Source organism: Protomyctophum parallelum (genome assembly GCF_964188405.1).
Source record: "Protomyctophum parallelum genome assembly, chromosome: 8".
Classification (NCBI taxonomy): Eukaryota; Metazoa; Chordata; class Actinopteri; order Myctophiformes; family Myctophidae; genus Protomyctophum; species Protomyctophum parallelum.
In genome coordinates this window covers 26,222,927-26,240,192 of record NC_139703.1, presented here as the reverse complement: position 1 = coordinate 26,240,192, position 17,266 = coordinate 26,222,927, and the positions used below count along the sequence as shown (strand labels likewise).

At 44.2% G+C, this 17,266-nt stretch overlaps 1 protein-coding gene across 1 annotated transcript in view; it reads left to right on the top strand.

The window, feature by feature from the left end:
- The window catches only part of LOC310862978 (receptor-type tyrosine-protein phosphatase gamma-like), a gene marked incomplete at its 3' end in the record, with an annotated part of 434,985 nt that overhangs the window by 396,774 nt on the left and 20,945 nt on the right, over nucleotides 1-17,266 (top strand). Inside the window, 1 exon segment of the mRNA XM_083771100.1 lies at nucleotides 4,196-4,287. Coding sequence (XP_083627226.1) covers nucleotides 4,196-4,287 — 92 coding nt within the window.

The following is a 17,266-nucleotide window of genomic DNA, read 5'->3' as shown; positions in this document are numbered from 1 at the left end:
GGTAATCTTTTAGACTCTCGTAGAGAGATTCGTCAGAATCGAAAAAAACCTCTACGAGAATCTAAATGTTTGGGCCCCTTCCCTATACTTCCTTCACAGGTGTTGCCTATGATACTAACGAAATGGAACAGAGCCTTAATTAGTATCATCGGTAACACGTGCAGTATGAAGAAAGTGGGGATAAGCAGCCCGGAAGTAGGAAGAGTTATTCTGTGTTCTGTATTCTAGGTTCATTAGATTGTACGTCGGTCTAGCGAGTGGGAGACTGGGGTTCAACAACCGCTATACCTGCGCATCACTACATAATATACATGTATAATGTGCTCGCTTTATACCCGTTAAGACCTGAGGCAGCTTCTTCAAATTCTAACTCTAAATATTCTCCACACAGTACAGTATATAGTTCAACAACATTGTCGTGCCAAGGATCCTCAAAATGATATGTATTTGGCTGTGGACTTTTTGTTAGTGGAATTCACTCTTCCGTGGTTAAGCATTATGTTATGCTTTAGCTATTGAGAAATAGCAGATCTACATCTACGAGCTTGTAGGTCTGCTATTTTTGAAAAATCGAAGAACGACTGACACAGAAACATAGCTTTTTCAGAAAACTGTCAGGATGTACAAGAATTTTTTTAGAATCTGATCTCAGGTCAGAATGGGCTAAGCCGTGTGTTCAGTCGTGGCTGCTCCGACATGAGCAACACGCCTTGACCCGTGGTTACATATCACGAAACACGCCGTCAGCGCCATCAGCGTGAACGAGATGGCAAGACCGAGACTAACGCGTCCGATTACAATAACAACAGCCATGGCGGTGGTTCCTTTGTGGACAAACGGGTTGCGGAAGGCGTCGCTCCGCTCCACGCTGACCGGGTTCTTCATTTCACAGAAGTATTCCTGAACCCTCCTCCCCCGGCGATTGTTGCGGATGTACCAGTGCGCGGGCCGCTCCTCGGAGTCGGACGCCATCCAGGTCCCTCCGTCCTCCTCCCTCCAGATCCAGCGAAAGGTGACCGAGCCCGAGTCGTTGGCGTCCCCTCGACAGCCGAGCGTGCACCCGCTGTAGTAGGGCGAACAAGCCGGTGGCTGGACGGCCACCACCGGCTTCGGGACCTTCTTAACGACTTCAACCCTGTACGTCTTGCTCCGCAGTCGGCCGTTGTTTACCTCCATCGCATACACTCCACTGTCTTCTGTGGTCATGTTTTTGACTACCAACGTTCCCGTTGTTTTGTTCAATTCGGCGCGTTCTTTATATGTCCCGTGGTAATCCACGTCAGGGCCACGGTCGTCGTCCCATTCCGCCACCTTCCGGGGGCCGTGTCTCCAGAGGATGCCGGTGATGTTTTCGGCGACTGAGATAGCGTCTGGACGCAATTCCAGGACCGCGTCCCACGGCAGGTATTCGATCACTTCCACCTTGTACGTCTTGCCCTGCAGTCGGCCGTTCACCTCCACGGAATATTCACCGCCGTCGTCTACGGTCACGTGTCTGACGACCAAGCGTCCCGTGTGGCTATTCAGCTCCGTGCGTTCTTTATACGTCCCATAGTACTCCACGTGGTGAGGCCCGTAGCTCTCGTCCCATTCTGCCACCTTACTGGGGCCATGTTTCCACAGGAGGCCAGTGATGTCTTGAGTAGTAGATGTGTTGTCCGGATGCAATTCAAGGCTCCAGTCCAGCGGTACGGATTCCACATCTTGCCGGGCTGGTGCCAGGCTGAGGCCTGCAGCCGCTGCTGCCAGCAGACACACGCACCACGGAGCCTTCATCAAGCCTGTTAACTCAAACTAACACAAAAACGGAAACTAAAATAAAAAAAAATATTTCCGTTAACTGAAACTAAATAAAAACAAGAAAAGAAAAACCATAGCTAACTGAAACTGTATTGTGTGTTTACAAAACTAAACTGAAACTAACTGAAATGATAGACAAAATATAGTTTGTTTTTGTTTTTATCGAGTTATTTATAAGCTTGATCTGTAACTGATTATTCTTTGTATTGAATGTTATCTTTTCTTGGGTTTTTATCACACAACACTTTTCAATCCTGCACCTGACTTATTTGTCAGGTACAGGATTGAAAAGGGCAGAAATAAAACTAAACTAAAACCAGCACTAAAACTAATAAAAACTAAACTAAAACTATCGCAAACCCCGCTCTAAAAACGAACTAAAACTAACTGAATTAGAAAGAAATAAGTCTGAACGAAGTATAACCAAAGTATAATGGAAAATCCCAAACTATAATAACCTTGGCCATCATATGGACTAGAGCTCCTCCTCCTCCGGCTTCACGGCAGCACAACCTCTGGACTCCGCTGGGTCCCTGTGCTAGCCCGTTTAGCTTAGCATGGCCAGTAGTTGCTAAAAAAGAGTCTGATCATCTCTGCGGTGGAGAACGAGCTCTTAATTGTTCTCAGCTGTTCAATCATTGTTTTTTTTTTACCAGTTTCTTCTTTCTCTATACCATGAGATTCGTGACTTCTCTGCTCCTCTCTGACCGGTAACTTATGGTCTCACTACAGACTATACACACCGTAATCTGCGCATTACTGTAGTCCGTCCCATTCAACGTAACGCGCTGTGAGCTTGTAGATCTGCTATTTTTGGCACTGGGACACCGTTGTGCGGCTAAGTATGAATCGGGCATTAGAAGGGGATTAACGTGTTGTGTCTGCAAGTCTGCCGTCAACACATAAACACCCTCTACACCCACAGGCTGATCTCAGTGAGTGGGAAGCCGCGCTATGAGATCAACACGGGAAAGGCTGTTCAAGCCTTCTCTAAAATACCCTCGACAACACTCCGCACATCCTAGACTTCTCCGTCCTGGCTCCCAGACTGTGGAATAACGACAGAGTTAAGGCCTATATTCATACTGCAGTTTTAGGTGGTAAGGTGACCACCAAAACCTACAACATGACGTCTCATGGTCACGCTGTGGTGGTATATAAGCTCAGCCATCAGCCAAACACATCGCTCTTGTTTTTACTAATCATCGTTTTGGTGGTCACCTTACCGCCTTAAAACTGTAGTATGAATAGGCCTTAAATCTCAATTCTCTGCTTATATTCACCTCTTCAAACTGAACCTCACCCTTATAGCACTCCTCGCTCCTTGTATCCCTTCTTGTCCACTTTTTACTATGCACATACTGTACTGTATTACGTCACTTGTTCTACTTTACTCTTACTTTATTTGTTTATTTGGACAGGACAATGTATATTAATGGACGTCACATGGACGTAAATACATACAGTCTATGGTAAATACACCGGATATAGCACAGTTGCTAATTTTCATCCGCAGTCCTCACAAGAAACGGAAAACAGACAGGCAAACAGTGGAATACATTTACATAACATTACATAGGGAACACAGCATAAAAAAGATAAAAAATAAATACACTTCTGTTCTTTAGAATTGTTACGTGTTTGGGTTTTATACAAAGCATGTTCTTTAGACAGATTCTAGGTTAATTGTTTGTAGTTTCTTTGAGGCACTACTACGTCATTCTTCTCCACTCTACTTGTGTGACTATTTACCAAGTTATTTGTTGACTAGAGTTCATGCTTCTGATCTTGCTTCAGCAGACATTTCTGTCACATTAGTGTGTGTGTGTGTGTGTGTGTGTGTGTGTGTGTGTGTGTGTGTGTGTGTGTGTGTGTGTGTGTGTGTGTGTGTGTGTGTGTGTGTGTGTGTGTGTGTGTGTGTGTGTGTGTGTGTGTGCGTGCGTGCGCAAATCATGTCAATAGTGAGCTACTGTGCCGACTGTGTTTACTTTGGCCTTATGACAAGACACGTTCACACTGACTCAATCTTTTGGATTATCTGTTCTTTTGTTCTCTCTTGCCTGTCTTTGTGTCTTTCACTGTCTGTCTGTCTGTCTGTCTGTCTGTCTGTCTTATACGTATATTAAGTTATTGTGATTTCCAAATATTGCTATTGTTTCTTCATTGGAAATTCCTTTTCCTGTGTTGTCTTGTTGCTGCAATGCCGTTGACCCCAAACCCCGATTGTCTTCCTCAAGCACTGTACAGCAGAATGTCAAACGTTGAATGCATGTCTCTGTGCACCGTGTCTGTACAGCAGAATGTCAAAACGTTGAATGCATGTCTCTGTGCACCGTGTCTGTACAGCAGAATGTCAAAACGTTGAATGCATGTCTCTGTGCACCGTGTCTCGCAGGCGCTGTTTTCAGACGGCACACTTCTATGTGGAGGATAGCAGTTCGCCCAGGGTGGTGCCCAATGAGAGCATCCCTGTCATCCCTATCCCAGGTATGGACCAATCACAGCCCGCCTCTCACTCTCCTTTGTACACGGCAAAAGATCCCCAATGTTCATTTTTTACTCTGGGGTGTGTGAAAACAGACCCCAAAATGGCCCCTGTTTGTCTTTCTTTCTTTCTGAGGTGCTTGTACCCTGCGGGAGTGTTTCCCAGTGCGTGGTGGTGGTATTCTTGGAGGGTCAGGGTCAAGGATATTCTTATACCCAGAGTCAGAGTTCAGCGGGTTATCCGGTTGCACTAATAGTCAAAGGGTCACAGAGAGACATCAATAAGCTACACACCATGGACACACACGCAAATATGCAGGCGCGTGACTGCGTGCGTGCCTGCGAGTGAGTGCACGCACACACGCACGCACACACGCACGCACACAGAAACACCTGTTTTTAGGTTGCTGGGAATCGATTGTTTTGAGAGAACATGATTTGAGAACACAGACATGCCCCAACATGCGCACGCATGCACGCACACCCACACACACACACACACACACACACACACACACACACACACACACACACACACACTATGGGTGCCATTTAGGACTTCTATTTTACTTACTTCTATATTACTAATCATATTACAGTTTTTAGAGCTGGGGGCGTGTGGAAAGTCATATAGCAATTTTAAGCATGTTAAGAAGCGCTTTCGACACCCCGTGCAGTGCGCAAAACGGCCTTGAATTAGTCATGGGTGTGTTTAAGGCGTGTTTGAGACGTACCCAATCAACATGTCCGTACTATTCTCTTTACCAGTCAGCTGATGTCACATACGGAATGCGCACTTTGGGGATCGTGGTATTACATTTCTTCAGGCTGGCACCATAGAAGACATGACATGCCTTTGTCACATTTGGGTTAATTATTCCTATTGCACTGCATGCTGTCACCTTTATGCCTCAAAAGAACAGACCCACCTATACCTTTCAGATCGGAATGGAACTGCGAGTAGATAGCAGCATATTGGCAAATTAGCAATCCATGCGTAATGTTCCCAGAATCGTCTAACCCCCGAACATGCAAGTTCGTTTGATATTGTTTAATTCGATAACGATAGAACCATGTACCATACAGCGAATGAAAGCAAGATTCCTAAGGAATATGGAGATTTTTACATTTAATAAAACGGTTGAGAAATGAGAGAACCATGAGTGTTTATAGGCTAATATCAAAGTTTTTTATGAAAGACAAACGGGCTGGCCCAGGCCGTAGCGTAACGGTCTGGTCACCGGACTGGTGATCCAGTCGCGGTGTGCCGCGGGTTCGACTCCCGGACCCGACAAGGCCTTTACCGCATGTCATCCCCCCATCTCTCTCCCGTTTCCTGTCAGCCTACTTTCTATCCCTTAAAAAATCAATAAAGGCGTAAGCCGCAAAAAATATATTTAAAAAAAGAAAAAGAAAGACAAACGGGCTGTGAACTTGAAGAGCTCAATCACCATCCCGACACGGAAGAAATATAGCCTAGTGCATGCATGTATATGCACTGTTGCACTTGCACACAGTAGCCTACACACGCTCTTTATTTGTTTCTATTGAAAAAAAAACAGTAAAATAACGTTTATTATATTTTATTTCATTCAAATCACGAGGAAGGAATGAGTTGAATGCGTGCTGCGTAATGCTGTGGCCCCGATGGTATGGTCTTCGCTGAGTTCGCTCGTAGCATTTTATTTAAGAAGACTTGAATCGGGTGTGATACAGCGTATGAAAGCAAAGTTCCCAAGGATTATGGAGATGTTTTTATTTATTTTTAAGGTTAAGAAATGAAAGAATTATGGCCGTTTCTAATCTCAACATTTTACAAAAGAAAGACGCAAAAAAAGGCTGTTGCCATGTCTCATAGAAATAAGTAAATAGGTCTATAAAAATAAGCGCATATAACAGGGGTCTGCAACATTTTTAAAATATGTTCTTGCACATTGTTATAATGATCATTATATATATCCCCCTGCAGTCAGAGTTCATAGTTTTAATGAATGAATGTGATGCATTGTGAGCTGGTATAGATCTGCTATTTTCAAAAGTAATCTTGGAATTTTTTATTTAATTTTTGGATTAGCCGTCCTTTATAGTTGGGCAAATGCATTCATCTGGGGATCCTTGACATGGGAATGTGCTGTGTGAGGATCACTGGTTTAAACAACATTAGGAGAAAAGCCCAAATAACCACTTTAGAAACAAGAAAAGCAACCACAAAATAGTACAACTACCAATATTTACAAGCAACTTTACAGAAAAAGAAGCCGCTTATAATAAACAGACATGGCAACACTCTACCAGCCTCCCAGAGCCGCTCAAGTGTCAAATCAAACAGTGCTTGTTGGGTTTATGAGGTGGTCAGACCCACGTCTAATCGTTATGCGCTGAGTGTCTTTAGGTCAAGGGGCTTAATAGCAAATTGCGCAAAGCGAAAATAATTAACATATGGACACTCCCACAATGCTAAAATATTCAGGAACGCCGTATGCCATAATGTGTGTGCGTTCAACACGGGCCGAGTGCGTTCAACACGGGCCGATATGCCTTTCATAATACGAATGTGCGCAGAGCGAGGCCAATTTATGTATTACCATAAGTAAAACGCACCTTCAAAATCTAGGCCTATGTGTGTACTGACCCTCTCTTGCCTGCCCAGCGATTATTTTTTGTGCTGGAATGAAGTAGAGTTGTGGCCCCAAAACACTTAACGTCAATTAGAGCTCAGCACAAACCCTACAATGGCCCTCGGTCCATCCGTCCACGCCACGCCACGGCACCAGTGTGCCAATTGACCCAGGTGTCGCGGAGCAAACAATCACCAGGCATCAAGAGCAACACTTACACAATCTAAACGAGGGGCTAGAGAAGACTGAAGTGAAATATTGTGTGAGTGTGTGTGTGTGTGAGTGAGTGCCTGTGTGTTAAACCTACAGTATGTATTTGTGTGTCTCAGAGAGAGAGAGAGAGAGAGAGAGAGTAGAAATGAGACACACGAGACAGGTCACAAACCAGATTAAATCCTTCAACGTTGCTGCTTGGTCTGTGCATGGGGGGGGGGGGGGGGGGGGGGGGACTTTAACCCATTTTGGTGTTTTAAGCATTATGTTATACTTTAGCTATTGAAAAATAGCACACCGTCTGCTATTTATTTTAATCGTGAAATTCTTTATAATCTTTGAATATATATTCTTTCAGAGCGAACGTTTTTAACTCAAATCTTTGCTTCAAGGGGGGGTCCCTGGAACAACACATTTTCAGATGGGGTCGGTGGTATATATACAAGTAAGACGCGCAAACGCGGGAAGCGAACGCAGCTCGTGTGTGTGTGTGGTTGTTTGTGTGTGTGTGTGTGTGTGGTTGTGTGTGTGTGTGTGTGTGTGTGTGCTACAGCTGCGCCCTGTGTGTGTGTGTGTGTGTGTGTGTGTGTGCTACAGCTGCGCCCTCTGGTGGCGGGCGGGTGGTGTCACAGCGGGACAGACACACAGACACACAGACAGACATGATCTGCAGGGTCTCATAGTTAGTGCTCAGTGCTTTCGCAATTACATATCATTTTTGGGCTCCTGGACATGAAATATTGAGAACATGCACTGATATAGAAACATGAGGTCTGATCTCAGGTCAGCATGAGGCGTTGCATAAATGTTGCAGCGGCACCTGCAACACTTCAGCCACAAACTGTTACTGCAGAGAGAAACCCGCAAAACAGGCACAGCAGTCTGTACCCTCACGTATAGCAGTTCAGCGTTATTTGAAAAAATAAAATGAGGGAGAAGAACAGACAGAGACAGAGCATTCACGCAGGCTCAGCGCTCCCTGCAAGCACAAGGAGATGTACAGTACCCCTCCCTTTTCCACATAAAAAACTTTCATATGACAGCCAAAAGTTAATTAATGTCAGGAAACTGTCACAAATTAATACTGTAGGCCTACATGAAACAGTGGCTCTCAACAGCCTGTGGACGGAACGATGTGGTGGATGCATCCTGCTGTTGGTAAGATATTAACCCATTTAGGCCTGACGTCGAAATTTCTAAAATGTCTCAAATCTACGTCTATGTCTAAATCCTGACAGTTTTCTGTCAGGATTTGCGCCACATTTTCACGATTTTTTCAAAAATAGCAGACCTACAAGCTCGTAGCGCGCTATGAGTCTTATATGAGCTTGTAGATCTGCTATTTTTCAATAGCTAAATTATAACATAGTGTATGAAACAAACAATGGGTTAAGAGATCCATCAAAAGATATCACACACCTAACAAGTGAGAAGCTCACAGTGGGCAAGTTGATACTGTTCATTGATCTGCCCTGTGTGTGTCTGAGGTTCTGACGCACGAATGTGAGGTTCTGAGACGCACGTCAGTGAAAAACTACAAACTAAACCAGACACAAATCACATCGATAAATCTGTGTGAAGTTTTCAGTGCCACATACGCAGACGTGTGCATCCCAAAACGTATACCATACTAATTACCTAAATATTCTGTATTGTGACTGTGCTTTTACTGAAATATTAACTTGTTTTTTATTCAGATTTTCATTACTTTACACATACAGTACTTACTGAGCCACGGACGTTATACTTCAGTGTGCTGTGGTGTCGGCGTGTCGCGTTGTGAGCTTAGCCTCGATACCCAGGCTTTCATTTCGTCTGCGCGAAAGATGAAAGCCTGGAAAAATCCGTGGGCTGAACCAGTCTAAAAGTGGGAGTCAACCCTTCCGGGTGGGCGTCGCTCTAAATGATGTGACGTAGCGCTGCACTAGGGGGGAGAGGAGGGGCCGGGGGTGACGGACAGATCGATGAGATCCAATCAGGGTGCGCGCATTTCTGAGGCGCGACCCGCCCCTCTAGACGAGAAATGTCTCTGTTTGGGTCAGGCTATTGTGAGCTTGTAGATCTCTCCTACTTTCAGCACACAACACAGCACGCAACGAAGTATAAATTAAGCTCTAGTCTTTGCACATTTTAAGTACAATGTCTCTGTTTTGAGACACTAGGGACGTAGTCGTCCCGTCTCGTCCCGTTCCCCCCAGCCCCCCCATCACATCGTGCCTGTTTGCATGCACACAGCGCGCTGTGGGATCTGGTCTGTCTCTGTCAAGGCCTCTCTCGGGTGCCACTGTAAAAACCGAATCCGACAGCAGTACTGTACTGCTAATGAGCTCCTCTGGGGAGCATATAGAAGCTAATGTGACCTTCTGTTCTGTACCAGAAATCAGTCGGATGTTGCTATAAAGCTCATTTGGAGAAATACAACTGCGTTTCAAGGTTTTCCAACACATTAATTCCCTTTCATTTTTATGCACCACTGAAGTGGATAAATGAAGCTCTGGGGCGTGAAAATACAGTGAATACAGTGAATTGACACAAGAGAATGCGTTTGGAGAGGTAACCATGCTAACACGTTTGTCAACAAGCTTTGTGTCTTTTTTATTTTAACTGGCTTAAAGGACATTCGAGCATGTGCCTAAATATGTATGTATGTAAAAAAATGTGGCAATAAATTGTTTGTATTATTTACTATAGTCCTACATTCAGTAGAGATCTACTGAATGTGTCAAACTGAGCCTATGACACACAGTGTGGCTTCCCCCCAGTAGTCTGCCTTCACATTCAGTAGATCCTGTGATCCTTGGTTGAAAAAAACTTAAGTTGTCCTTAAAGACAGCGCATGAGTCAGAAACAAGCATTTACTTACTAAGACATCACAGCATCATGGGAATCTCGTTACCCCTGCTGTGCACTTAATATGAACCTTGCAACAGTAAACCCCCAGTGTTCATTTAATCAGCAGCTCCCAAACACCGAGTTGGGACCTATTTGTGGGTCATAGAACTGTTTGTATGGGTCACGACGCAATAGAATCGAAAGAAATGCAAGAAATATATATATATATATATTTAAATATAATGAAAATAGCAGATCTACAATCTCACAGCGTGTCACAGCACAAGTTGAGTGAGTTTGTAGATCCGCTATTTTCACTATTAAATAGGGCTTAAGTACGAAGGCCCTGAATAATTGGTTAATTCATCATTTTATTACATTTTGGTCCCGGGACGTGAATTCTTGTGGGTCTAGTTGTGCTACCACATGTGATAAACAAGTGTAATGCTTTAGCTTTATTGGGTCGTCCACTCACAGTTAACAGTCTTTGTATTGAGTTGTTCTTGAATTGTACTGTAATTCTGCAAACTGTTAATAAATATTTCAATCAATCAATAACCCATTCTGAACGGGAACCCATTTTGGTGTTAGCATCATGTTATGCTTTAGCTATTGAAAAATAGCAGATCTACAAGCTCATAGCGCCCCACCGAGTGGCGCGCTATGAGCTTGTAGATCTGCTATTTCGAATCCCAATACCGCCGCCCGTTGCACGTATAGTCACTCCCCATTTCTGGTCAGTCTACTGTCCTATCGACCACAAAAGCATAAAACCAATAAAAAGGCAATAAATCTTTATTTATTTTTAACGTTTTTGACCCAGATGGACATGGTCCATTTTGGTCAGTTTAACTTTTTACATCCTCAAATTATATTCAGGCGCGTGACTATGGATGGAGTCACGCGCTGGAGACAGCGGGCCTACAAGCTCACAGCAATGTCACATTGCGACCATAGTTTGTAGGCTGTATTTTACTATTTTCATCACTCCGTTGTATGATGAATAATAATCCAGACTTCTACTCCAAATAGCAAATGCGTTGTGGGGGCAGCAGGATGCGGTGAGATCCATTGCATTTGGGGCGATGAGGTGGCAGCGCACCATATGCCACTTGTGTTAATTGTCCCCACAAGTCCAGGCCCAGAGCTTAACATGACCTTTAATCCTCTTTGAGGTCCCCTGCAGGATTAAAACCTGTATGGGAAGCCAGTTAACAGAGATGACAACAAACGCACGCACGCACACACACACACACACACACACACACACACACACACACACACACACACACACACACACACACACACACACACACACAATCACAGCAAGAGATGTATCACTCCGGTGATGCATTGCCCCAAAATATCAGTTCCAATTAGATTAGATTGGTTCTATGATTTTTCCAGCCCTTTCCCTGTTTTAACAGCTGCCCGCCTGCATGCTGAGTGCACCGACTCAGATGATTTTGTCACATTTGCATACTTAAACACGGATTTTAGAGGGGAGAGAGAGAGAGAGAGAGAGAGAGAGAGAGAGCGAGAGAGAGAGAGAGAGTGTGTGTGTCGCGTGTGAAAGAATGTGAGTCAGCGAGGATAAGCCATAAATCAGTGTTCATATTTTCACGAGGACTAAATTGTGGATGGCTCTGAGAGAGACGTTTGGGGCTGTTCCCGTCTCAGTGTGATGTGTTAACATCCTCCTCTCCCTGAAACAGGTCTTTTAGTCATTCAGCCACTGTCTGTCAGCTATGTCGGAGCAACGTCGCCTGAGCGCTTTTGAACATTTGTACGCTGCTGCGGATGAAACGTCCCTCCTGTCTCGTCTTATCTCACTCCAAAAGAGCTGTCGGTTGTGAGAGCTGTTCCAAATTTACGACTAAAGCACCCATTGCTCTAATTACACTGTTACTTTATTTACTGCCGTTGTGCTGCGCAGTTGTGCTCGAATGTTTGTGAACCCTTTAGAATGATTCTATAATTTTTGTCATGAATTACCTGAAAAGCAGGTCTCTTGCACACCTATACAAAGTTGACGGGTGCGTAGGAGAAGAGCAGAAACCCAAACGAGGGTCTGGTGTACTGAAAAAGAAAAAGAAAACCCCGCACACTGTCTTCAAATGCAGCACACGATTCCCCAAAAGTAGATAAAGAGAACCAATTAAACCCCATATACGTTGTCCCCCACAGGTCAGGTGTACTGTATGTACTTGGCCCCCTCCTTTCTTGCCTCTACGGTACCGTAAATCTCTCTCTAAATCACTTCAATGAAAATAGCCGATCTGCAAGTTAATGCTGTGTCATTGTAAGCTTGTATAGATCAGCTATTTCCTGCGATGGTGCGAGGAATAGTGTGCAACTTATTAATGTTTCCTGCAACTGTTGATCAGTCATTCATTTCAGCCCGTAGCGTACATAACACTTTTAACTCTGGAACGTTGGTGGGTTCACTCGCATGATGCCGCCATGTCTTTCCATAACTATTAGATCAGGACTATACTTTGACATAATTATTATGGGCCATTTCAAAACATGAACTTTGTTCTTCTTTATTCAGTCATTCATCGATGGTGTGGTGAGATATATACTCCCCAAGTGGATTGAGTATTATGTGCAGTGTCAGTGAATGCAGCCTCTGGCCTGACTCCTCCCCAACCACTTCCTTAATCAGGGTCAGATCATATAACTCACCTGTTTTTCCTGTGCTCACTGTTTTGGCTCCTCAGTCAAGGTGTTGGTGTTGCAGGTATGCCGTTTAAATCATTACTTAACTTGGTTAATAACATTCACAAGTCAGCTTTTTTAAGACAGCATACTTAGTTGTCTGCGTTTTGTTCTACAGTAGATTGGCTTTGTTGGGCATAATTGTGTGGTGGAATCCCTTTGTGGTTCTGCCCACCTGCCTGGCTTCTTTTGTTAAGTGTTAATCAGACCAGTGTGTGTCCAGTGGAAACCTCGTATGAATCTGATCTCAGGTAAGGTTGCAACAAGTCATTTTAGTATGCGGCATGGCGAGCCCTATACTGCTTTAGGTCCATACCCGGCTGCTGTTTGACTCATTGTTTTGTTTCGGTTGTCATTCCTTTGACCGTAGCCTAGCCGCAAGCAACTCTTAGATCCTATCTGGAATCTAGAATTGCAACACCAACCCAGCCCATACATCCAAAGAGAAAAGATCTGATTATATTAAACAATATACATTCACCAACATTGCAGCTGTAATATCCTCTCTCTCTATCTGTGCAGTCTGTGCAGGTGATTATTTGTGTACGTGTTGGCGTTTGGGAGGCGCTGGTTTTTTAATAATGCATCATCCTGCTGCCTCCTGCATTATAATCAGTGGTATACGACGTGGGACCATTGAGTGATTTCCAGTGAGTGAATTTAACGTTTAAAACAATCGGATAGGACTTATCTTTGGATGGGCTGTCCAGGGTTGGTGTTGCTACTCTAGATTCCAGATATTACAAATAGGACCTATAGGAGCTTCTTGCGGCTAACTGTAGCGTATTGGCTCTGCGTATTATGCGTCCTAAGTGGGTACCATTCTGATTTTATAGATCTCGACTCGCAGACATAATATTACTGTTGCTAGATCCTGTCTTTCTGAAAATGTGAATTTTAATGTCAGAATGTTGATTGTGAAGAATAAATCCAACATTTAGTTCAGTGACATATGGCAGGGTTTCTCAACCCGTGGGTCGCGACCCCCCCAGGGGGTCGCCAAATTATTTTTTGGGGGTCCCCAAATTATTAAAAGAAAATATGGCTGGAAAGTGGTAATGAAGAGTTTACATAGTACACATAGTAGTAGTACATCTATTATTAAGGTTATTGTAGCAGTCAATTTATATTGGGGGTCGGGAGGGGGGGCGGGGGTCCCCCGAGACATTGCCAAAGCATTTCCTGGGGGTCCCCGGCCAAAAACGTTGAGAACCCCTGACATATGGGGCAAACAAAATGGCCAGAAGCTGTGTTCAGGTTCACCTCTCCCATTGGAATTAATAAACTCATGACCACCTACTTCTCGGTCTCCTAAAGGGGCAAGCACTGTCACACAGTCTACGGAAGGTAAAAGGGAGATGGGCTGTGTTGCTTTTCTATTGTTGTAATTTGACTAGCGTGTCCCATTTTTCAAAGGTGGTAAAGTTATACCCGTTTTCTGGTTCCAGTTAATTTTCCCATAGCTTGGTTTGATTGTCTCGGCATCCGATTTGAACTGAAAACACATGTTGTGAAGGTGTAATGTATTTCCAGTTTTTCCAAGTTCAAAATGATCCCGAGTAGTATAATTTTTGTCCCTTTTGTTTCACTGCAGGGTTCTCGTGTGAAATCTGATACTTTTACAGCAATATATATATATATAAAGGGTTAACAAAATGTTATTTACGGGAGGAGTGGTGGGGATCGATTAACCGGGAACTTTGCTATTCCCAGACAATTAACTGTAGTGTGTGTGTGTGTGTGTGTGTGTGTGTGTGTGTGTGTGTGTGTGTGTGTGTGTGTGTGTGTGTGTGTGTGTGTGTGTGTGTGTGTGTGTGTGTGTGTGTGTGTGTGTGTGTGTGTTTATCTTTACCAGTGAGCACAAATCATACTCGCCTAGCTCGTACTTTCAGTAATGAGAGTAAGATATGAAGAATGAACTGAAAATGTAATCATTAACAAAAATGTATAAATTGCCTTCAATTTAATGAATACGAGAACAGTCGATTGTACTCAGAGACGTGTCCATTAATGCTTGCTTTGTTCTTTTCTGACTGTTGGAGGGGTACGTGGTAACTGTATTTCTTTACAAGCACGTTGCAATGTATGAGTTATTTTGTGTCACATATAGCCTATAAGGCTAAGTATAGAATAGATGTACCCAAACAGTCCTCTGGGATGTTATAGATATCCATAAAGGAATACACCGTCTATTTCTCTGAGCCAGTTCTTCCATAAGGTTCACCAATAAGCACAACTAACTCATTTAGCTGCAAAGCAACGTGCTGTGAGCTTGTCGATCTGCTAGTTGTGCCTAATTTTCACCCCTCCCCCGAGTAGGGATGCCGGGGTTCAAGTGGTTAAAAATCACACCCGTGTGAAGTACAGTGCCTTCGGAAAGTATTCACACCCCTTCACTTTTACCACATTTTGTTTTGTTACAGCCTCATTTCAAAATGGATTAAATTTGTTTTTTTCCTCATCAATCTACACACAATACCCCATAATGATGAAGTGAAAAAGGTTTTCTCAAATATTTTGTTAATTTATAAAAAATAAGAAGCTGGAAAAACACATGTACATAAGTATTCACACTCTTGACTTAGTACTAAGTTGAGGCACCTTTGGAAGCAATTACAGCCTTAATACTTTTTGGGAATGATCCTACAAGCTTGGCACACTTTTTTTGGGGGTATTTTCCCCCTTTTTCTCTGCAGATCCTCTCAAGCTCTGTCAGGTTAGACGGGGAGCGTCGCTGCACAGCTATTTTCAGGTCCTTCCAGAGATGCTCAATGGGGTTCAAGTCTGGGCTCTGGCTGGGCCACTCAAGGACTTTCACAGAGTTGTCCTAAAACCAATCCTTCGTTATCTTAGCTGTGTGCTTGGGGTCGTTGTCCTGTTGGAAGGTGAATCGTTGACCAAGTCGGAGGTCCTGAGCGCTCTGGAGCAGGTTTTTATCCAGGATGATTCTGTACACTGCTCCATTTATCTTTCCCTCTATCCTGACAAGTCTCCCAGTTCCTGGGAGACTTGTTCTCCCCACAGCATGATGCTGCCACCACCATGCTTCACCGTAAGGATGGTATTTGCCAGGTGATGAGCTGTGCCTGGTTTCCTCCAGACGTAACGCTTGGCATTCAGGCCAAAAAGCTCTATTTTGGTTTCATCAGACAAGAGAATCTTGTTAATAATGGTCTGAGAGTCATTTAGGTGCCTTTTGGCAAACGTGCGCTGTGACGCCCGGCTGTCATGTGCCTTTTATTGAGGAGAGGCGTCGGTCTGGAGGAAACCAGGCACCACTCATCACCTGGCAAATACCATCCCTACGGTGAAGCATGGTGGTGGCAGCATCATGCTGTGGGGATGTTTTTCAACGGCAGGAACTGGGAGACTTCTCAGGATGAAGGGAAAGATAAATGGAGCAGTGTACAGACATTATGGATGAAAACCTGCTCCAGAGCGCTCAGGACCTCCGACTTGGTCAACGATTCACCTTCCAACAGGACAACGACCCCAAGCACACAGCTAAGATAACGAAGGATTGGTTTTAGGACAACTCTGTGGAAGTCCTTGAGTGGCCCAGCCAGAGCCCAGACTTGAACCCCATTGAGCATCTCTGGAAGCACCTGAAAATAGCTGTGCAGCGACGCTCCCCGTCTAACCTGACAGAGCTTGAGAGGATCTGCAGAGGAAAAGTGTGAGAATACCCCAAATTCAAGTGTGCCAAGCTTGTAGGATCATTCCCAAAAAGTGTTAAGGCTGTAATTGCTGCCAAAGGTGCCTCAACTTGGTACTAAGTCAAGAGTGTGAATACTTTATGTACATGTGTTTTTCCAGTTTCTTATTTTTTATAAATTAACAAAATATTTGAGAAAACCTTTTTCACTTCATCATTATGGGGTATTGTGTGTAGATTGATGAGGAAAAAAACGAATTTAATCCATTTTGAAATGAGGCTGTAACAAAACAAAATGTGGTAAAAGTGAAGGGGTGTGAATACATTCCGAAGGCACTGTAAGTGGTGCAACTCCGTGTGGGGGTCCCCCGGGGGGGGGGGGGTTCAGGAACGCACCTAGGTTGCCGGCCCGATTCCGGCGAGCCGCCCCACGTCCGAAACGGTTGAGAAATGACAGAGTTACCGTGTGGGGGTCCCTCTACTGTACTGTACTGTCACTGTACTGTACTGTACTGGTGTGTGTGTTTGTGTGTGTGTGTTAGGTTGCACACAGGTGGTGAAAAACAACCATGCTGTTTTCGTGCTCAGACGCGCCCAGCCACGCACCCACCCACCCACACACATAGTCACTTAAGGAAGTGGTTGCACCACTTAACTCATTTTGGGCCGGGAACCCGTTTTGGTGTTGGCATCATGTCGTGCTTTAGCTATTGAAAAATAGCAGATCTACAAGCTCATAGCGCGCCACCGAGTGGCGCACTACGAGCTTGTAGGTCTGCTATTTTTTTTAAACTGTCAGGATTTAAGACATTTTTAGAATCTGATCTCAGGTCAGAAAATGCGTTAAAGAACCACCATTCTTCTGTGTGTTAGAATCTGATCTCAGGTCAGAATGGGTTGATGTTGCCGTCGAAGGGACAACATGTGTCCGAGGTCTCAGTTT